This window comes from Phoxinus phoxinus (assembly GCF_949152265.1).
Source record: "Phoxinus phoxinus genome assembly, chromosome: 6".
Classification (NCBI taxonomy): domain Eukaryota; kingdom Metazoa; phylum Chordata; class Actinopteri; order Cypriniformes; family Leuciscidae; genus Phoxinus; species Phoxinus phoxinus.
This window is the reverse complement of record NC_136881.1, coordinates 24147836-24171081: the sequence shown is the minus strand read 5'-3', so window position 1 is coordinate 24171081 and position 23246 is coordinate 24147836. Positions and strand designations below refer to the sequence as shown.

At 41.4% G+C, this 23246-nt stretch overlaps 1 protein-coding gene across 4 annotated transcripts in view; it reads right to left on the bottom strand.

Annotated features, from left to right (window-relative positions):
- cnnm2b (cyclin and CBS domain divalent metal cation transport mediator 2b) overlaps positions 1–23246 on the bottom strand; it is a 49120-nt gene that overhangs the window by 14472 nt on the left and 11402 nt on the right. For all 4 annotated transcript variants that reach the window (XR_013798009.1, XM_079615723.1, XM_079615724.1 and 1 more), the window contains exon 2: positions 3676–3819. Coding sequence is in view for 3 of the 4 variants with exons in the window: in XM_079615723.1 (XP_079471849.1) it covers positions 3676–3819 (144 nt within the window). In the remaining variant the exon portion in view is untranslated. The remainder of the gene's footprint in view (positions 1–3675; positions 3820–23246) is intronic.

Sequence of the window (23246 nt, the reverse complement as noted above, 5' to 3'; positions counted from 1 at the left end):
AACCAGCGGTGATGATAGTTCTGATGATGGCTCTGATGATGAAAGGACAGGGTGGGAAGCACCGCTTCAAAGTCCCAATCAATTAGCCAGTCTCCTGTGTTGAGCTCCACCAGGACTGCTACCTGGATGATGTTTGGCGGCTCACACCCCTGGTCAGACTTATGCTGGGGCTTCGGCTGTTTCGGGATGTTATTAGGCGCTGTTGTCACAGGCTCAATGTTTGCGACGGAAGGAAGCTCTCCGTCTGCAGGGGGCTCTGGCGGTGTCGTCTCCGTGGTTAGGGGTGGTGGTGGGCTGGGCTCTGGGGTCTGGCTGTGGTCTGGATCAGTGCTAGGCGCTCCCCAGACACCGGATGATGGCCTCCTTCCAATCAAGTCTTGGAGGTCTACAGGATAGTAGTAGTTTGCCCCGACCCAGAAGAGAGACTTTAATGTCTCATAATCAAAGACAGTCTTTAAAGCGAGCTGACAGAACTGAAGCGAAAAGTCCATTAGAGGAAGCCCTTTTCGGGCCAGGGCGGCAGATTCCGCTGCATAATCCATTCTTGGGTCCAGTATTCTGTAACGCTGATCCGAAGATGACGAAGAGTAATAGGAAATAAAACAATATTTATTAATAACTCTCCTTGTCAGGGCATGCAGATTTCTCGAACAGATGCCTCCATGCCTGTTTTTATGAGAAACAACTGTTGTGCTGTCTGATCTGACTAACACATGACATCCTTTTATTTTCAGGAGGAAGTGTTTAAGAGCCAAAGATATTGCCAGGAACTCCGGACAATTTATATGTATTAGTTTGACTGGTTTTGTCCATACTCCACTCCCTCCATGATCGCTCCACAGCCCTGAGGACACATCTGTAGTGTCCACCTTGCAGTCTGAAATCACTCCCATTGACAACCCCTCCCTCAGGAATGATTTGTCTCGCCAAATGAGCAGAGCCCTAAGACAGTGGGTTGAGACGTGCACCTTCTTGTGAAGACATATGGAGGGATTTAATTCCAGAGAAGAGGTCCATCTCTGACAATCTCTCATGAAATGAACAACAGCCCCAAAAGCCCTACTGCTATGACTGAAGCCATGAGTCCCAGTCATATCATACAAAGCCGAAAAGAGATTGTCTTCCCCAAGCGAAACTGATTCACACAGTTCCATAAACTCTCCCTTCTCTGCTCCGAGAGGGTTGCCCAGTAAGTTACTGAGTTCAGGTCCAAACCAAGAAATACCACTAATTGTGTTGGGGTTAATAGGCTCTTCCTCTGGTACACTACGAACCACAAAGAATTCAAATGTATTAATACTACCCATGTATGCACCCCTGTCATCTCCCTTGATCTGGCACAGATTAACCAGTTTTCAAGAAATGCTGATATCATTATGCCCTTTTGTCCTAATGGTGTCCATTCCACTTCCACACATTTTGTGAAAATGCAGGGTGCCTAGAGAAAGGCCAAACGGGAGAACCCTGAACTCATATGTTGTGCCTTTGAACACAAACCTAAGAAATTATCTTTGCTGGGGATGTGAAATAAGCATCCTTTAGATCGATTAAGGTAAAGCAGTCTCCCCTCTGAACAGAATGAAGCAGGAATTTCTGTGTCAGCATTGTGAACATCTATGGTCCAGAATAGGGCGTATGCCTCCCCATTTCTTTGGAATAAGAAAATACTGACTGAAGAATCCCTTCTTTGATTCCTCTGCCGGTATCACCTGAATTGCTTCTTTGAGAAGGAGATCATTTATTTCCTGTCTCAAAATGTTTGTATTCTCTCCCTGCACTTTTGACTGTCCTATCATTGAGAAACCCGGGGGTTCTCTCTCAAATTGCAGTCTGTATCCCCTTTGGATTCTGCTTAATAACCACTTGAAGTCTGTGCAAGCAAGTGCGACATGCTTTCTACCAGTGCTGTGGGAGGCGTTCTGACCAATACAGTTTCTACAGGGTGTTTGTGTATAACAGTATTGTGATGAAAACAACCGCTCTTCATGCAATTTTGCACGATATAATTGTCTGAATGTAGAAAGGGGAAAATACAAGAGGCCACACTGTGTTTTTGTGTGTAAAATGTTTTATTTGATTCGACAACACAGGGGAAATGTGTGAAATTACTTCTTGACATTCTGTACTCGACCCCAGGGTGTGTGCGGTTGTTGGTGAGTACTTTTGTTTCACACCACTGTTTTCCGGGGGATTTGCCGGACAGCAAAAAAAGATGTGGATTTGTGTGGAGATGTGGAAACCGCCTGTGTCTTCCTTAAGCCGAGGTGGGTGGGGGCCGGGCCTTTGCTACCTGATCAAAAGGTCTTTCGTTGCCAGGAGGAAGGTTGCTTATCCTGTTCATGCAGAACCCCCACCCCTTCTCAAAAATCAATGCTGAGAACTGATCAGATCTTTGATGTGGCTTAGGGGCGACGGTGGATAAACTGAATGCCGATGGGGGATCCAGATGGCCTGTCAACGAGGCCTTCATTGGCGACATGTGAGACCAGCCCATTCCCTGCACTCCCCCCATGTCTAGCAAGGAAAAGCCATACACCGGGACTCTGGATAACAGTGGTCTTTCCCAGTATTTCATCCATGCAATTCTGGAAAGGTGGAAATTTCTGATGAACTGTCAAGGTGGTAGGAAGGAGTAAATTCCTGTCTTGCCTTCAGCATTCCAACCGGTTCACCACCCGACAGCAAGCCTCGTGCAGAGTTATAGACCCTGCTGTTCGTCTACCCCTGTAAGACAACCAGGCGACTCTGTTTGGGGAACAAACAGATCTTCCAAGGCAGCGATGGAAATCGAATCGTCGTCCGGTAGGACCTTCAGGAATGGTTCGATTTCCATCTCGAAAGTGACCGGTTCCCCAAGCAATTCTGAAGGAGTAAGCTGGTCAGCCTAACTTGTTATCGACATAGGATATTTCGTGGCCTCCGGAGATCCCATGCTGTCTCTCCCCTGTAAGGGATTGCAATACACGTCATATACACCACTCTCCTGCGCAGCACTCCAGGTGAAAGTTTACTGCACTGCTTACAGGAGATTGGTGTCTGTATTGCTGCTTGGGCATGCTCTGAGCTCAGACACGCCGAGTATATGGCATGTGGATCCCTAGTTGCAATAGTTGTGAATTCACATCCCCTAGGACAACTCTGAGAAGGTGCTCTGGACTTGTTAGGCTTCATAGAAAAAGTGGTAAGTTTCAAGTGGTAAGTTAACTTTTTGTCTATTATATATGCTTGGTTACGCAGTTCACTACACTTCTTGTTTTATGTGGCCTGACGCCCTATGACAAGTGGTAGCTTGTCTTTTGGACAGTTTAGTCTTGTTCCTGGGAGGTGTGATTGCATAGTGCTTCACGGATGGCCATGCAAGAGGCCTTTCCCAAAGTGAGATGTCAAACGAGTCGACTGATAGAAAACTAATGTTAACTAATTAAACCTTGTTGTAAAGTGTTACCATGAAAGGTAAAGGTTTTTGTAATGTCATGCTATTGAAAGTTACATACTACATAAAACTGTGCTAAACTAAAAGTACTAAATGGGGAAATTGCAACATATTTCATTAAGGTAGTATTATATTTCATAAGACATTAGATACAGGACAAAATCCACATTTCTCCATAACAGAATTTTGTAAACTGCTCTTTGTAAAAACATGCAAAAGTACATGACATTCATGGCACATACTATATAAGTCTGTCTCATCCAAGATTTCAGACTTGATGATTTCTTCAATGACATCCTCCAGGGTGATTATGCCAAGAACTTCGTAGAAGGGGTCGCCTTCTCCTTCGTTGTTAACCCGCTGGACTATTGCCAGGTGAGATTTACCTAGGAAATAATACATTTGTTTAGAGGTCGATTAAGACGCACACCATTCTTATTTTAAAGTTTAAGCTGTTTGCATATACATTTTCAAACTGTATCAAAATGTAATCAAGCTTAAAGTTATAGTTCACTCAAAAATTAAAATTCTGCCATCATTTACTCTTAGGAGTAAATATGACTATTTTCTCTTTAGAATAAAAAAATACGATATTTTAAGTAATTTTTCAACAGTTTTTGTCCATAGATCGAAAGTCAATGGGGTCCAAAACAACACTTGCAAATGCTGAAGAAAGTCAAACAGCTCTAGGTCTGGAATGACGTGCAAGTGTGTAAATAATGTCAGAATTTTCATTTCTGACCACACGCACATATCCTACAATGTGTAACTGCTGTTAGCAACCTGATAATGGTATTAGCATAAAAATGTTTGGCAATGGCAACAATCCTATAGTGGTTTCTACACCAAATCTTAAAACAAATTATCCAACATATGTACTACCTGTACAACCAATACTCTAGAGTATCTCAGAGCATCTATGGCATTAAGCCACACTCTCTCCCTCTGCTAAGTTCAAAAGTCTGACCCTGTTTCCCAAAACACCTAAGTGTTTTGTCTTTGATATTGAAGGTCTAGAGGTCTAGAGTAACTGGGTTCAGTCTCAAAATACTGTGTATTGTGTCTTTGAACAAAAGTAGTCCAGTCTTGGTGAGATATCTCCACTGGGGTGGACAAACATGTCATAAGCATTGTGCGGTCTAAAACAACTTTTAAAGTAAGATTGAATAAGCTCCTGCTTCTGATAATTGGTGTTTATTTCAACTAAATAAAAACTGAAACCCTGTAAAAGGACAAGGGTGAAACTTTCAAGTTTCTCCTGAAGCTTTAATACATATCCCAAAGACAAAAGTGAAAACCTCTTTTTGTTTATTCTGTCAGGAAAAACACCAAACAAATTCTTTGCCTTTTCTCAGCTTGTGAACTTTAAGAAGGAATTTTCCAGAGGGCCAGGCTAATATTAGACCTGAAATGAAGTTTCCATTCCACTTGGGCAATATTCTCACCAAAGCGACTGCTGGGTGATCTGATCTGTCTCAGAGCTGGTCGTTTATATGCAGATAGCCATTTGCTGAAATACTAGGAAGCCTCGGACGCACTTGTGGCAAACCCCATGACAACACACAAACAATGATTGGCAATAAATCTCTGCTTAAGGAGTGTGGCCTTAACTTGAGTGTGTGTACCTTCTTTTCCTTATTTTGCCACTGCAATGACTTCAATGAACCTAAGGTGTAGCTTGATTCACTAAACATCCAGGAATATGTTGGAACTAGTGTACTTTGTTTGCAATCAAAAGTTCTTTTTTTTTTTGCAATCAAAGTTATTTTTTATATCACCACATTTTGGAGTTAATGAAAATATTTAAACAATAACTGAATTGTCTTATTATCTAATGTAATTTAATTATAAATTGCATTCTCATTATTAATACTCAAAGGTCGCTTAGACCGATGACCTGATCTAGAATCCTTGTCCGAACCTGCACAACACTATAAACTAAATCACATTTAAGGTAAGATAAACCTTTTCAGTCAAATGACTAAACCTCAAAAGGAACACTTACTAGGAAATAAAGTTACACTAGTTATAAAGGGTGCTTATGTGATATGTGACAATGAATGAAGTAACTTGATGGCAACCAGTGTTACCACAAAAAACAACTCCACGAGATATTTTAATAATATCAGTCAATCCTTTGTATGCAAGTGAAATTGAATCACCCTTAAAGAGAGGACGTAAGAGCAAGGGTCAAGGGGTAGTAGAAGTCACAAGACTAAAAAAATAAGTGCTCAAGCATTAAATCTCAGCACAAAAAGAAGGGTTTATTCAGGCCACAGTGGAAACAACATGTTTACTTTATGTATTTTCCTTCATAGGTTCCCTTGAGTACACCATATCTCACCCCTTCAAGGAAACAAGGATATTAGCTTCTACTCTGTTCCTGCTGGGATTATTTCTATCCCAAGGTAGAGAAAAAAAAGAAGATTACAATTTTGTTTCATTATTTGTGGTCACAGCTTTAAAAAAAAGACAAGAAAACTCACTGGATAGAAGCTATACTGTTGTCAAAAAAATGGTGTGTTTTATAATTCTGAGGGTAGATTTTTTTATAAAATCACTGCAGAGGTTTCTAATATCTGTTTGAATAATGGAAGATGGAGAAAACCGACAGTCATTATATTTGCAATTTTATCGGATGACATTATGAAATCATGAAATATACACAGAAGCTTTAATGTTGCTTTGACACTTTTTATATTTCATATAAATTTTGTGGGCAAACCGGTTAAAGCATAAAGTTAAAGTATAAATGTACAAAACCTAACCTTTTTAGAACGGTTAACACATGACATTTAGTGTGAAATCCAGACTTCAATCATTTTATTTAAAATTGATATCTCATGATTGCTTCATTCCTCATAATTGTCACTTTATATCTTATTCTGTAACTTATTTAAAGTTTATCTCAGAATTGCATATTTTATTTCTTACTCTGTGTGCTTTGTATACAGCGGTGGACAGTAAAGTAGTTTTACTTTGTTATTGTATTTAAGTAAGCACTTAAGTACGTACATTTTCCAAGTATCTGTTCAGTGATTTCTTCAGTTTGATGAATATGTTTTATAAAATGTAGTGGGGTAAAAAGTTTGATATTGTGCTTTGGAATGTAGTGAAGTAACAAAAAAGTGTCCCAAAATAAACATTCCCAAAGCATAATATTGTACATTTTACTCCACTACATTCCGTAAACTACAAATCCGGTTCCCTGGTAAGCCCATTCTGCTTAAGAGTCTGCCAGGCTGTACCTTACAGATCTAGAAAGGAGGATAGCCTTATACTTTAACATCCATGCTGGAATTTTCCTGCACGTTAATTCTGACAGAATTTTCCCGCACATTAATTCTGACAATCGAAGTGCAGTTATGAAAATATGTTCAAGACCCATCTGGCCCCACGAGTGATGTTGATGTTGTCACGTGACTGCATTTTGGTTCGTTTCATCAACTGATTCGGACCAGAGCAATCAGTGTGGTGTGAAAAGGAACCACTTTTTACTATGGAGAGACGACTGCGTGGGCTGATTGTTTACCTGGTCATAGTTTATTATATAGGTTTATCATATGTTTATAATAGCGAAGATTTCGCTGTTCTTGTGAGTTTTTGAAAGTTGGGACCTAATATGGTCATCAGACCAAATTTATATGAGGCTCCGCACCTCCTCACCATTCCAAGTTTGTCCGCGAGCTGCCATGGTAAAAGTGCAAACTGTCAACAAACATTAGTCCTCATTTCATAATGCACAGCGCAGCTGACTACGGCAGCTGGTTTAGTCCAAAAATGTGCAGTTCTTTGGCAGTTGGGTCCATAGATATACATAATAAAGGCTAGATGTCTTACGGCGGAGTCTCGAACGGCATCACCCGGTGGCCATCTTGTCACGGGGAAGCTTTCTGTAAGGTGAGTGATCAGCACAAACACAAATACTCTTATCTCGCTGAAATCTTGACGGATTACAAACGGTTTGGTTTCTTACAAACGTTATTAACGTGGCTATAATTCTGGATGCTTGAACATGTTGAAATATATAATATTATAATGATTAATAAGTACGCAGTGTCATAACTACATCTCTGACGTTTATAACAAACCAACCCGTTTGAAAATCGGTAGAAAATTGAGCAAGTTATGGTTATTTAAAAAGTACATACACCATTAAAACACAATGTTACGAGTGAGCGAGCCCACTGTGGCAAGATGGCCGCCGTGTGCGGACGTCGACTTCCATTGGCCAGCAGCGCGGACGAGACATCTAGCCTTTATTATATGATATCTATGGTTGGGTCTGTTCGTGGTCGGATCACGTTCTCACCAAACAAACCAGTTTGTTTGAAAGCGTATGCTTGTTTGGTCAACTTTTGGTGCGCACCTGAGTGTGATTGCTGCATTCACACCTGTCCAAAAGAACCGCACAAAGGGGGACAATGAACTCTAGTGCGATTCAACTGAACTAAATGAGGCAGGTTTGAAAGCACCCTGAGTTTCTGCATGTGCTAACGGGTGATATTGTTTCAAGTCATAAAACAGGTTTGTGTTGCCGGATTTTTGATGGAACATTTATTCGGCACAGTTTGCAGTGCATGCTGCAATATTAATATTATTACATGTTTTGTCTCTTAGAAATGCACATTTGACAGTAGCGTGAATTTGGATGCAGATGTAAATTTATGTTCATTAACAAAAACAGTAACATCTGTAAAAATATAACAACATAATTTGTATATGGTAAAATTGATATATTCTGACTGTTTTAACCATTGGTCTTCCATAGTAGCATACATTTAGATCATAATGACCATAGTTAAAACCACGCATTATGGCACCAAAATGTAACTATATGGTTTATATATTTGTATGAGCCTAAATACATTGAGTATAATTGCACAAATGCTATTGCTTAATCACAAAAAAAAAAATACTGTAATTATATTCCATTGCTCCTTTAAATATATTAGTCTATATTAATAATATAATAAATTTTTATATATATATTATATACAACATTTCTGCCACAATTCCATGGTGCAGTTAGTGTTACTACAGCAAATTCATGCTAAATGATGGTGATTTGTAGATTGAAAAGCCTTCTGATTGTAGCGTTGCGCACAGTGTTTCTCCCATTTGTCAGCGCTGTTTCATCTGGCTTTAAACTAGTTTAAATAAAGTCCACGTAATACTCATCATACAGTAAGCTCCTGGTGTGCATAAAAGTGAAGAATGAAGCAACCAGGAAGGAAAATATAGGGGTAAAAGCCTAAATTTTATTAAGCTCCCAGCCTCTTCCCCCTACTCCTCAGGGAACTCGTACAAGGAGAAGGAGCAGAAGACTTTGGATGAGTCTGGACCCGGCAAGGGATATATTTTTTTAAGGCAGCCAATTGTGATATTGCCTCCCTGTACTTCTCCACCACAGTCTCAACAGCAGTGCCGAAAAGCATGAAAGGCGAGACTGAGGCATCAAGGAGGACGGTCTTTTAATTCTCCTTAACGCCCAACAGGTTAACCTACAAATGCCTCTCTATCGCCAGCACTGCCGCCATGGATAGGCCGATGAATTGGGCTGACTGTTTAGTGGTGTGGAGGGGCCAGGTCTGTGGCTATGAGCAGTTCAGTGACTGCCTTAGGGGATTGAACCTCACCCGTACAGGTATTTGAGTAGGTCAGTGTGGTATGCCTGCAGCACCACCATGATGGACAGGGCAGCACAAGCCTGACCTGTCGCTGCATACTATTGGCCAACCAGCCTAGATGTTATCTGGCATGGCTTGGATGGCAGAACAGGAGCATTCAGTGACAAAGAAGTCCCCGAGGAGTGATAGCTTGCCAAATTATCATTTGTCCATAACTCTGCTCATGCATCCCCTCGATAGTTGCGTAACTCATATTCAAATAGCTCATGGTATGCAGGCCTTTGATAGAAGGGGATTGTATCAGACTTAGATGTAATGTATGTTACTGACTCTCTAGTTCCTCAGAACCAGAAGCGTGCAAACTGCTCACGTCCAACCTGGAAGAAGCTGCTACACAGATACGAAAGCCGGCGATCTGGCTAGAGAAGCGAGGGAGAGAGATCGTCACGATCGCAGACGCAAGGCCAGGAACTGCAAGGCTCAGAGGCTTGACTTCCATCACTCATGAAGAGGGTCAAGCGGGAGTGGAGCTGAACGTGCGTGCTCCGCTCCTAAACAAATTGCATAGCCTACAACTCGTGTGTATCGCCGTTGTAATATAATGTTTATTTTCCTGCCTGTATTGAACTAACTCCTGAAAAAACAAGACTTTTCCACACAGTGAAGCTGATGACGTATTTGCAGGCACCCCTTTATACCCTTGGGCGCTCCGCATGACGTCATCACACTGAATCGGCCTGTGGTATGGGCGTGAAGTTACACGTGCCTCAGTTCCACAAGGACGTGTCCCATAGCGTCGGCAGCTGACGCAGCGTCGAGTTCCCTCAAAAGGGAATATATCGTTCCTTGTAATTTCAAACTAAAGAAATTGCCACCACCTCTCAGAAGCAAAATTATACCTGAATTGGGAACAAGTTTATTCTTTCCAATTAACCTGTTGAATTGGTTCACGAATCACACTGAAAGATTTATTTGTGAATCTGACTGATCCGATTGTAGCTGTTCTTGAGACAACTCTAAATTACAACAACTAAAATTAGCCAAAAACCAAGATATTGTCGGAGCTTGAGGGTACTCATGACTGATGGCACAAAATAGATACTAATGCAGTATTTAAATATATTGATCATTGTAAATGAAAATATTTATAATATTTATAAGTAAATCTGCTATAAAAGGGTGAACTGTTGGATCACATTGAAACAAATGAATGTGGATATGTCTGCATTTGTGCATCACTGTCTGTACAGGGTAGGCTATAGGTAAAATAACACAAATTAATGTCCATGCATCTTTCCCGCTGCTCTAGAAGTTTCAAATGATATAAAACTAGTGTACGACATTTATTTACTTCTTTTATTTCTGTCAGATCCCACTGGTTTGCCACAAGCCTAAACCCACTGTAAAATATCACAGGTCCAAATGAACACTCCTCATAACCGTACATTGACCAAACACAAACAATATTATTGCTTCAATAAATCAATACAGGTAAAAAGAGATGCAATATAATGCTAAACAGACATTTTCATTTAGTCACATTGTTTAAATTAATCAATATTACAATCTTCAGCACTATCGTTGTCAACGTAATCTTCATCCTTATTAGGACACACATATATTGTATATCATTTAGACTAGGGATAATAGCTAAGCAGTAATTTGTGGATGTAAGATGGTCACACAACCCTTCATGAGAACATCTACTGCTCCCCCTCAGCTCTTCTGAGACTCATTGTGTGCTCTTTTCCACCATTTCCAGTTTAAGTCTTGGAATGCAGTTTGTCATATTTTTCCATAGCCTAATTCCCACCATAAATAGTCACGTAAGGCAACAAGGCCACAGTCTCAGACAGACAGTGATCAGCCTTCTCAGAAAATATTTTAGCTCTGACAGCTACTGGGACACTGGAAATGAGCGGTGGGATATCACAGATTAAGTGACATATTTCATAAGAGGACTTTCTGAGAAAATCATTACATTGTTATCCAAATGCTTGACCCTAAATTGCATTTGTAACCTTGTAACCATAACCTATAAATACCTTCAATCTTTTAAAAGATTGTGATCAAATAAAGGACGAAAACAAATCTGGTTATTTATACATATACTTTGTCAAGATCAGTAAATAATATTAGATGAATAATAATCTTAATATATCCACAAATTTGACCTTTTTATGACAAATCAAGTTTAGTTCAGATCGTAAAATAATATGTGGTGCAACTCCCCCAAAACTTTTGATTTTTATGAATGAATAATTCATGAGATATTATGAGAAAATACTGAAAAAACATATAAAGTACATTAAATAATAATTAAGATGTGTACTAATGTATTCAATATAAGGAAAATACTGTATATTATTTTATGATGACATGGAGTCATTAAATAGTATGAAAATAGAATTTAAAATTATGAAACCAACATGAATATAAAAAAATAAAAAAAATCTATGAACATACTACGAACTTGGCACAGCCATTACATATTTTAAATGGTAATATCCTATACTAAACCTAAACTAATCTTGACAAACTATATATCAATTGAAAGCTTACAATCTCTAGTTTACATATTTGGTGACTTTCAAAATAAATTACAGAGGAGCCGTACTTTATCAATTTGCAACAAGAATATTTTCATACTCCTAAGGCGTGTTCAGACCTTTATTTTGAAATAGTGATGAACATGAAAAATCATGAAAGAATGGTAGAAACCTCAGTTTGTTTTCATGCCAAGAGTTCAAAAGATAGCATCCATTCAATTATTTTAGAAAAAAAGGTCTGAAAATGTTTTGAATATAAAGAAAAAAAATAATATGGCGCTTTTCCACTGCATGGTACGGTACGGTACGGTTCGGTACGGCACGGCACGCTTTGGCGCTTTTCCACTGCATGGTACGGTACGGCTCGGTACGGTACGGCTCAGTTATGGCGCATTTCCACTGCATAGTACGGTACGGTACGGCTCGCTTCGGCTCGCTTTAAATGGTACCACCTCTGTTGAGGTTCCAAGCGTACCGTACCGATACTAAATGTAACGTGAAAACACTGCAGATCACTGATTGGTCAGACAGAATCGTCACTTCAGCGTCATTGTATTTTCAACACGAGACACTAAACCCGCTAGATTTAAATAGCCAGACAACAGCCAACGCAGTAGCAACTGTTTTTAGAGTATTTACTTGACAAAATAAGTTTAAAAAAAAATCACAAAAGAAATGGCTGAATCGTGGTCAGTGGACGAGGTGCAGACGTTCCTCTCGTTGATTGCCGCCGGACCTACAAACAGTGTAGGGACAAATTAGAGGCGACATATTAACGATCAGTCCCACCCACTTTGAAACGGTACTAACTGCAGTGGAAAAGCAACCGAGCTAAAGCGAACCGAACCGTGCCGTACCGAGTTGAGTCGTACCACGCAGTGGAAAAGCGAAGCGAGCCGAACCGTTCCGCGCCGAGACGAACCGTACCGAGCCGTACCATGCAGTGGAAAAGCGCCAATAGATTCACCATTTGTGATGTGGCAGCGAGCTATAATGCACATAGGTGTTCTTTTTGTGTTTCTTAGAGGTTGAATTCATTTCAAAATCTGCCAAACTTCCAATACTACTTCTGAATAGGATGTCTACTTCATAAATTGTATGAAAATTGTAAAAAAATAATGGTTCAGATCACTCAAACAATATATGGAAATGGAGGCGCCCTTATATGGGCAGTAATGTGAACTAGTGAAAAAGTTTGGTACTGCGCCCAAACTAAATCTCAAATCTAAATCTCCTCCATGTTTTGAAAATATATATTTTATATAAAATTTGAATCCTTAAATTTTTAACATTGTACATTTTCATAAACTCAAACTTCTATAACTTCTCTTTAACTTTCTTAATTAATTTCACTTCTACAAAAATCTGCCAAATGTCTTCTTACATATATATTCTAGAATGTGCATTTTCATGTCTATTAAAAAAAAGGGGGTGCCGCTACATGTCACTACAGTAAAGTTTGGGGAATAAAGGGGTTACAACCAGGAAAATTAACAAATTATGTTTAGGGGTGTAACGATACCTTCATTTCACGATTCGATATATATCACGATACTGAACTCACGATACGATATTATTGCGATACTCCCAAGACATATGATAAAAGGTTAACAAAAAATTTACTGTTGATTAAAATGCTAACTTTGATATTACATTGTGGGTTTAAATGAACAGGTTTGGACTTGGTGCTTGTAATTCAAGGACAATGGTGACACCAGAATAAAAATATTCATGATTCTGAAGCTGACCATTGCATTATTATACATTATAATCAACATTATATAGTAGTTTAATGTAGTACTGACACTAAAACTCTGAAAACATGATTTTTTTCTTATACAGTAATTTCTATTTTGGGTGAACTATCCACGATACATATTGTCACTATCCACGATACGTATTGTTGCATTTTTGTATTGCGATATATTGTGGCACGATATATTGTTACACCCCTAATTATGTTATACTGCAAGTATTTTAGAAGTTAAAGGGTAGCCTACTTGTTATGTATTATGTATTATGTACTATAATGATTGGCAACAATCTTACGTTTGGGAGCAATTTAGTGAGAACATTCACTGCATACCTTTTTGTAATAATAGTATACCAACTCATATATCCTTTTTAAAAATTATATCAGTCTTCTGTGTTTCAAGGCAAGTAAAACGTCTCGGGTTACGACTGTAACCCTTGTTCCCTGAGGAGGGAACGAGACACTGCGTCGTTGAAAACGACTCTTTGGGGACGCTCCCTAAGCGTACGCCTCTGAAGTTGAATGAAACTAATCCAATCCTGATTGGTGTTGCGTCGTGACGTAACATGTGACGGCATAACCGGATGCATAAAAGTGTCGCCGGCGCACACACACATTAGCCTCGCGATGAAGCAAGCCGCTCCCAGGCGTTAAGGGGCGTGGCAAGACGACGCAGTGTCTCGTTCCCTCCTCAGGGAACAAGGGTTACAGTCGTAACCCGAGACGTTCCCTTTCGTAGGGAACTCGCACTGCGTCGTTGAAAACGACTCTTTGGGGAACGAATACCCACTAGGCCACGCACTGAAAAAGCCTGTCCTAGAGTGAAGTTGATCTCAGGCACTTAAGCTAGGACGAGAGCACTCGTGCGCCAGACGCACTAAGGAGGTGAAGACAATAAAACCTGATGAAAGTGTGCAGGGTAGCCCAACCGGCTGCCTCACAGATCTCCTGGAGGGGCACTCCCAAATGGAGGGCCCTAGAGGACGCCATGCCTCTGTTAAAATGAGCCCTTACGGCCAAAGGTGAAGGCAAATTGCGCACCTTGTAGGCCTACTTATGGTTTGTTTGGATGCCGGGAGCCCCTTATTAGGTGACCCAAAACACACTAACAGTAGGTCCGACCTCCTCGAAGAAGAGGACCCCTCAAGGTAAATACTCGGAACCCTGACTGGCAGAGCAAAGGAACCTCTCTTCTTCTGCCGACACATGAGGTGGAGGATGAAATGCTCGCAGGACCATGGACCTAGCCATGTTAGAATGCACTTAAGGCACATAGCCGGGTCTCGGGTGCAGGATGGCCTTAACTCTGCCGGGGGCAAAACCCCAAGCAAGCTGGCGTTAGTGCCAGGGCTTGGAGATCTCCCACTCTCTTAATAATTTTAAGAAACAGCTAAGAGAAAGGCTATCTTGAACGTGAGGTCCTAGGCGAAGCCGACTGGAGGGATTCGAAGGAAGCCAGGGATAGCCCTTCGAGAACCACCACCAGGTCCCAGGAAGGACCTGACCTCCATGTACCATGGAGAAATAGTATGACCCGTTGGTGCCTCCCCAAAGGCCCATCACTCAGTGGTGCATGGACCGCCGAACTGGCAGCCACGTACACCTTAAGTGTGGACGGGGAGAGATCCGCAGAGAAACGATCTTGAAGAAACTCCAGAACTGAAGCCACTGGGCAGTTAACTGGATCTAACTCATGTTCTCTACTCCAAGTGGAAAAACCTACCACTTGAGGCCATATAATCTCATAGTAGACGGAGCCCTAGAGCTAAGTATGGTTTTGACCATCCCAGCTGATAGACCGGCATCTAGGTACTGGACCCCCTCAGGGGCCAGACCCACAATTTCCACAGCTCCGGGCGAGGGTGGAATATTGTGCCCTCCGCCTGAGACAACAGATCCCTCCTCAGAGGAATCTGCCACGGCGGAGCTATCAGAAGTGAAAATATGTCTGAAAACCATACTTGGGCCGGCCACAACGGGGCTATCAGAAGAAGACTGATGCCCTCCTGACGGACCCTCTCCAGGACTCCCGGGAGCAGAGCGATCGGGGGAAAAGCATACAGGCGAAGCCTCAGCCAAGCCTGTACCATGGCATCCAACCCCAGTGGGGCTGGATGAGTGAGGGAGAACCAAAGTGGACAGTGGGACGTCTCTCGAGACGCAAACAGATCCACTTCCATTGGTCCAACCTCTGCCATATCAACTTCACCACCTCTGGGTGAAGTCTCCATTCCCCGGGCCTCAGCCCCTGCCTCGACAGGATGTCTGCTCCCTGATTCTGAACCTTCGGGACATATATTGCTCTAATAGATAATAATTTCCCCTGGGACCATAGATTAATCTGATGCGCCAGTCTGGATAGAGGGCGCGATCTGAGTCTCCCTTGTCGGTTCAGATAAATTGATGTCTGGGAGGAAGCTCCTCGGAGCCCTGAACACAGCCAACATCTCTAGGCAAAATATATGCCAAACATGTTGATGGTTCTGCCACAGACCCCTGGCAAAGCGGCCATCCATGACCGCGCCCACGCCAGTGAAGGAGGCGCCTGTCGAAACGGTTTTCCGGCGACATGACGCTGCTAACACTGGCCCTTGGGACAGGAACCAAGGTTTCTTCCATATTAATTAGGGAAACGAAGGCATCGGCGCGTAACCCTGATTGTTCGGAACGGATTCCCCCTTGGGGAAATCCCCTTGGCTATCAGCCACCACTGAAGGAGCCTCATGTGTAGAAGGTCCAAAAGGTATTATGTTGGACACAGCTGCCATGAGGCCCAGCAGTCTTAGAAATTGCTTTACAGTGATGGCCTGGCCTAGCTTTATCCCGGATGCCATGGCCCAGATGGACTCGATACACGCGGAAGACATATGTGCCCACATTGTATCTGAGTTCCATACCACGCCCAGAAACTTAGTTTTCTGAGCTGGTACCAACACGCTTTTCTTCGTGTTGAGTCTCACCCCCAAGCTCGGAATACGGCCAAGGACGACATCTCGATGCCGAACTGCCATTGCTCGAGACTGAGCCAGAATGGGCCAGTCGTCGATTCAATTAAGTGTGAGGATGTCCTGAAGCCTCAGTAGGACCAGAGCTGCATCCATACACTTGGAGCTTTTGTGAGGGGAGAGTGCTAGGCCAAACGGAAGAACCCGAATTTGGTACGCTTCGCCCCCGAAAGCGAACCTCAGGAACCTCCTGTATATTGGAAGGATGGAGCACGGAAGTATGCGTCTTTTAGACCTATCGTGATAAACCAGTCCTCGGACCTGATTTGATTCACGATGAGCATCTTGAACCTGAAGCTCCTCAGAGAACGATTTAAGTGACTCAGATCTAAAATCGGCAGGAACCCTCCATCCTTCTTTGGAACTATAAAGTACCGGCTGAGAAATCCGGACTCCCTGTCTGGAGGAGGAAACCATCATATGGCCTCTCTGACCAGTAAAGAGTATACTTTTTGTTCCATCACCCAATCCTGCTTATACGCAGGACCCATGCAGATATGTTGGGTAAGCGTTTGACACGCTTCAACAAAATCTATTACGGGAACCAGCCCCTCGAGGCTGGTTTCGGGTATTCTTTGAGCATTGTTCTCGACCCCCTGAAGCAGATGACCGGCAGGGATTAGTCGAGACCGATTTTGTAACCATAGTCAATGCCCTTTTTCAAGCTTTTTGGAGCGAACACAACAGTATGCGTTCGCTGGAAACTGATGTGGCCCGAAGCGTCTTGGACGGCGGGCAACCACATAGTTTTCCTGAGGGCTCCGCTGTGAGAACAACCTCAGTTGCTCTACAACGGGGGGGGAGGGAAAGGGTCTAATTTTTATTTCAGGTAGAACCTCTTTCCTGAAGCCCTCTTGCCTGAAGGACGGCCCTCAGGTCATCCTTCTGATCAAAAGAGCGAGATAAATTTCTCTGTTGCCAAACTCCAGAGGGAGGGGCTCTAGAGGAAGGAGTGGGGTTTATCCCATGACTTAGATAATTATACAAGTCAGGAAAAATAAATAAATAAATAAAAATGGTAAGCTCCGGCGCTGATGTTGTGATTGTTGCTGCAGGAAGTGTTCACTTATTTCCTTTCTTAGTTATTTATTAAGCGCTTCCTGTCTAACATGTGGCCAGTTAATTTTCATCTGGCCACAGCACGCATCACAACACGCTATTAAGCCTCGATGTTGAAGATTTTTTATTTTAACATCGGGTGCTTGTCATGGGCAGAAGAAGCCGCATCGCGGGCTTAGAACCATTCGAATGAGAAAGTGCCGCAGCAGTCTCACTCTCATCAGCAAAATTCATATTTTATTATTTATTTTATTTACGAACCCCACGATCTGAGTCGCGGACCTGAACAACGGAGAACGTGAGCTGGCGAGTCTAATTCACGTTCATCCGCCTCGATGCTGAACACACCCACTCCCTCAGAAGCAGATAGTTCAAACATCAGGTTCTCATCACGGGCAGAAGAAGCCGCAGCGCGGGCTTCTGCACCATGAACGGGAGCCCTAGAACCTTTAAATAGGGAATGAGAAAGTGCCGCAGCAGTCTCACTCTCATCTGCAAGATCCTATCGCGAACCCCGCGATCTGATTCGCCGCGCGCGAGCTGTGTGAATTTAACTCACGCTCACCCGCCTTAATGCTGAACACATCCACTCCCTCAGAAGTGTATAGTTCAAACATCATGTTCTCATCACGGGCAGAAGAAGCCGCAGCGCGGGCTTCTGCACCATGAAAGGGAGCCACAGAACCTTCAAATAGGGAATGAGAATGTGCCGCAGCAGTCTCATTCTCATTTGCAAGATCCCCGTGAACCCCGCGATCTGAGTCGACGCGCCGCCTCAACGGACGCGGGACCCGAACCGCGGGGAACGCGAGCTGGTGAATTTAACTCACGCTCCTCCGGCCGCCTCGATGCTGAACACATCCACTCCCTCGGAAGCAGATAGTTCAAACATCGAGGTCTCGTCACGGGCAGAAGAAGCCGCAGCGCGGGCTTCTGCACCATGAACGAGAGCCTTAGAACCTTCAGATGAAGAATGAGAAAGTGCCGCAGCAGTCTCATCCTCATCTGCAAGATCCCTTTGCGAACCCCGCGATCTGAGTCACCGCGCCGCCTCAACGGACGCGGGACCTGAACCACGGGGAACGCGAGTGCAGTACTGATAGGGAGTGTTTCACAGAGATCACAGACAGCCCCCTCGAGAGCTGCCCGTGCGTGTGTTACACTCCAAAACAATTCACACACAACTGATGCGTGTCCCCACTCGTAATATATTTTGGGCAGGGGTGCACACACATCTAATGAATTGCTCACTCGCCATAATACAGTGACTGGATCAGACAGACAACACCAAATAAGACAGACAAAAACAGAGAGCGCTTGCTGAAGAGCGAAAGCTAATGTGTGTGTGCGCCGGCGACACTTTTATGCATCCGGTTATGCCGTCACATGTTACGTCACGACGCAACACCAATCAGGATTGGATTAGTTTCATTCAACTTCAGAGGCGTACGCTTAGGGAGCGTCCCCAAAGAGTCGTTTTCAACGACGCAGTGCGAGTTCCCTACGAAAGGGAACTAAAATTATAGGGTTTTTTTTTTTTTTTTTTTTGTATATGTGGTGCCTTTTACCCTCTTGTTCCATGAAGTTACAGGGTAAGTAATAAACATACATACACACAATCTTATTCATTTCAAATGCTAAAGTACTGACAGAAAGTCTCTCTTTTTCTGTTTCTCTTGCTTGGCTTCTTCCTCTGAAAGTGCTACTTTCTGTCAGGACTTTAGTATTTGAAATAAAAAATGTTTCAAATAAATAAGAAGTGTTGTATGTGTTTTGAATTAAGTGGTTTCAAATAAAGGTTTCCGAGTCAGTGTGATATCAGATTGTGTGTGTGATTTTATTGTACTTACTCTGTAACTTAATGGACCAAGAGGGTAACAAGCACCACTTTAACTTACAGCCCGCCGATGTCACACTTACCCTGTAACTACATGGCTAAATTGCTCCCAAACGTAAGATTGTTGCCTATGATATAATTGTAAAATAAGTACCCCTTAGTTCCAAAATACTTCCAGTATAAATAATTTGTTAATGGTTTCCTGGTTGTTACCCATTTATTCCCTAAACTTTACATATTGTTCCCTTATACACGTACGTTATAGGTACAATAGGTGCATTATAATAACCGAAAGGTACGCTGTAAATTTGTTTTACTTACACAGTTCTTTGCAGGCTGTAAACTAAAAGCGTCACCAAGATATTTTCTCTTTATCATTTACATTCTTCTTTCCATAAGATGCGGAATATTACTCACACGCAGGGTGAATTAGACTGCAGGACTTCGATTTATCTGCAATGAGCGATCACACACCACAATGAATACTGATTCAATAGAAAAGAAAAGGGCAACATGGTGGTAGCAGTAGTAGAGCAATGGTTGAGCATCTGCATGTTTAGAAAAACAACAGCAAGGAACTAAAGTTACTCTGTTATTAATGTGCCCCGGAGCAAGTCTCCTAACCCCGGGCTATTCCAATGGGGACCGTCCTGCAACTGGTATACTGCTGTACTGGTATACTAATCATCTGCTAACTTAATAAGAAACTAATGTTCTGTTGACTCCTAATCAAAGATGGATGCTACGCTACCTATTAATATACTAAGCTGTAATCAAAACCCTGAATAAAATATAGAAAGACATTTTGTAAAAATGAAAATAAAAACAAAACAAACTCTTTAAACCCCAACATTTTTTTCAAAATCAGGTCAAGTTTATCATAGATTTTTTTATAAGTAATTTTAAAGTCCCAGTACAAACCCCCACAGTGATTATGAACTCCGGCCAAAACAACCTCCAGATAACGCTGCTGCAAATCAGCCCGTTTTCTAAATATAAGCTCCCTTTAGAGCATGTCACTAAACTTTTTCCCTGATATATATAAATGGACTTCAAATAAGATTAATATCATCTAAAGAAAATAAATTTAGCAGTTTCATCTCATCGCTTTTGCAACTACCGAGTGCAAAAGTCAGTTTACTCACTACACTGACCTCCTTGTTGAAAAGGATCCATTTCTTTACTCTGTAACTAAACCAAACAACATCTTTGGTTCCTCAGTGAAGGTTCACAATGAATAACAGAGATCTGTCTGTGAGCGTTGCGTTACAGGAGCCTGAGCTCTGGGTTAATGCTGCTTACAGATTCAGCATCATTAAGGGGCCGTTTAAGCACAGACAGACACAGTCACAAGATCTCTACACTATTTTAAACACTAAATTGATGTTGTTAACAAGCAGCAGAGCACTATGTAACAAGTGACTTTCTTTCAGTAAATATTTTAGAGAATGCTTGATTCAATTAATTTCTACTCAACAGTTACTGGTTTGATCAACAACAAATGCTTGTTTATTTGGAAGGGACTTTTTTTGTGGGTCAAAAGAGCAATTGTATTGTTATCCACTAGTAGTCATACAATACATGTAATACAATAAATAAACTTGAGGATAGATAACACTAACAGTAGAAAAACTGCAAAACACACTGCATGGATTCTTCAGGTTCATTTCCTTGCGAACACATATATTACTCCCTTAACTTTTTATCACCATGGGTTTGACTCCCTCACACCATTCCCAGGATTTGCAGGACTTTGATTAGGATAATTCAGGATGCATCATCTTCATAGGTGTCCTTGGTGCATTTATCCAACAGCGGTTTCATTGTGACATCCAGTCTGTTAGAATGATGAACTATAAGGAGTTATAGATAAGACTGGCAAAGTGAATACAGTTGATACAAAGTTGCTACACATGGCATTCTTGTACTATGACTACAGTGATGTGTGGATTAATGAGATCGAATAGTGAGTTTTAGATTTTTTTGCGTGGTGAATTTACACAGGGAAGAAATGTTAAAAATAATAGTAATAATAAATGAGGGGAAACCTTCTCATACTGTTTTTCATAGTTTGAAACCCTCGCTGAAAAGTTACGTTTCTTGAAGGGATAGTCCACCCAAAATGAATGGTTGGTGAATGGTGGTTTCATGTGGTTCCAAAGCTCAATGCATGTCTTTCTTTGGCTGAACACAAAAGGAGATATTTTGAAGAAGTTTGGGAACCAACAAACATTGAAGTCCATTGATTTCCATGATAAAAAAAAGAAAGAAAAAAGGCTAGTGGACAACATTTCTCAAAATATCTTATTTAATGTTCCAAAGAAGAAAGAAAGTCATATAGTTTTGTAACAGCATGAGGATAAGTAAATAAATGATGACAGTGATTTTGGGGTGGACTATCCCTTGAATTGCTCTCCTAACAACAGGGGCACAGCCAATGAACGGTGGGGCAGGAAATACTGTCTGTCTGCATCAGTAAAAGAACTGTAACATTTGATTGTTAACAGAACCACACATTATTGTGTTTCAGTATTTCTTTCTTTCCTTGTTTTGGATCAGTTCTCAACCTGAAGTCCCTGCTATACATTATACTAATTTTGAACAAAATCAGGCCAAAACAAAGTTTGTTCTGATTTTGTTTCAAGAGTGCAAAAAAGCTTGCCAAAGCAAACTTTCTGGAAGTTTTGTCCAGCTGGTGAACGCCTTTAAACTGCCATTGGTGAGTGGCGATTACATGATTAGTAGGGTGTGCTCTGGGGCTTCGCCTTGCTTGACGTGGAAATCTTCTCCAGTTAATTTACTTAGTTCATTTGTTTGAGGTCAAACGTCAGCGACTAAAATATGAACCCACTGGAGAGACGTTTTATAGTAGAAGTTGTAATACTAATTGAAAGAGACACTAACACTATATATTTTTTTAATGTTTAATATTATAAAGCTGCTTGCTTTAAAGCGGTCTATTGTACAGTGCTATATAAATAATTGTAACGACTGGAGCGCCGAACTGTCGTTACAATTATTGTTGTTTTTGCTGTCATTGTTGTTTTTGTGTTTATTTTATTTGTATTGTGTGTTATTGAGAGAAAAGCGTGCAGCACAACTGCTGCTGTGGTTTTACCCCTAAGCAAAGAACAAAAAGAACTTTGCTGTTAAGGAATGAAAAAGAACTTCAGGGCCTTTCTACACATCATGTCACTTTTTGTAATCTTTTGGGAATCATGGGCATCACACCTTAAAAAGTGGTGGGACGAATTACACGCAAATTAATATAAATTAGATTATGCACATATAATTTAACACGATCACTTGATGTTTTGTTAAGTAGTCAGTCATGCATTAATTAGAACATCAGGTCTGTAGTACTGAAATGTAAACAATAACATAATGATTAGAAATATCCAGAGCCAAATCAATTCAATGCCAACTTCAATAGAGGGTATGCATTGACGTCACTTTCCCGCCGGAACACGCCTCCCTCAGCCTGACTGAGTGACAAAACAAACAATTATCAGTTTAAACTAAAGGTTGGACTCAATATAGTGTTCCTTACAACTTACCAAAGATCCAGAGATCCATGGATAATGAATATTGACATGCAGCCAGGAATAGTTTTTCCTGAAATGTATATGTGCCTGATTTCGAAGCTAGGAAATACATGAAGCAAATTTGCCTGTGAATGCTTTATATAAATACAAGGTAGGTCTAAATCCATGAGTCAAAGTTGTATATAACATCATATTGTCCAGCCTTAAAGCATATATAGTCAGTGTTCATTTAAAAAAACGTCCAATTATGTAGAATATACGACGATAAATATTTAATTGATGAGTTGTCAATACAATATGGTATGATGTTACCCCTAAATTAAGCATATTGACACAAAATGATAACTGCAAATCCAGCTTTTGCTGTTTTGGAGTCCAGTTGTTTCTATGAATTGCTGCGATCCATTTGCTTCCTGTTCTGTAGCTTTCAGCAGT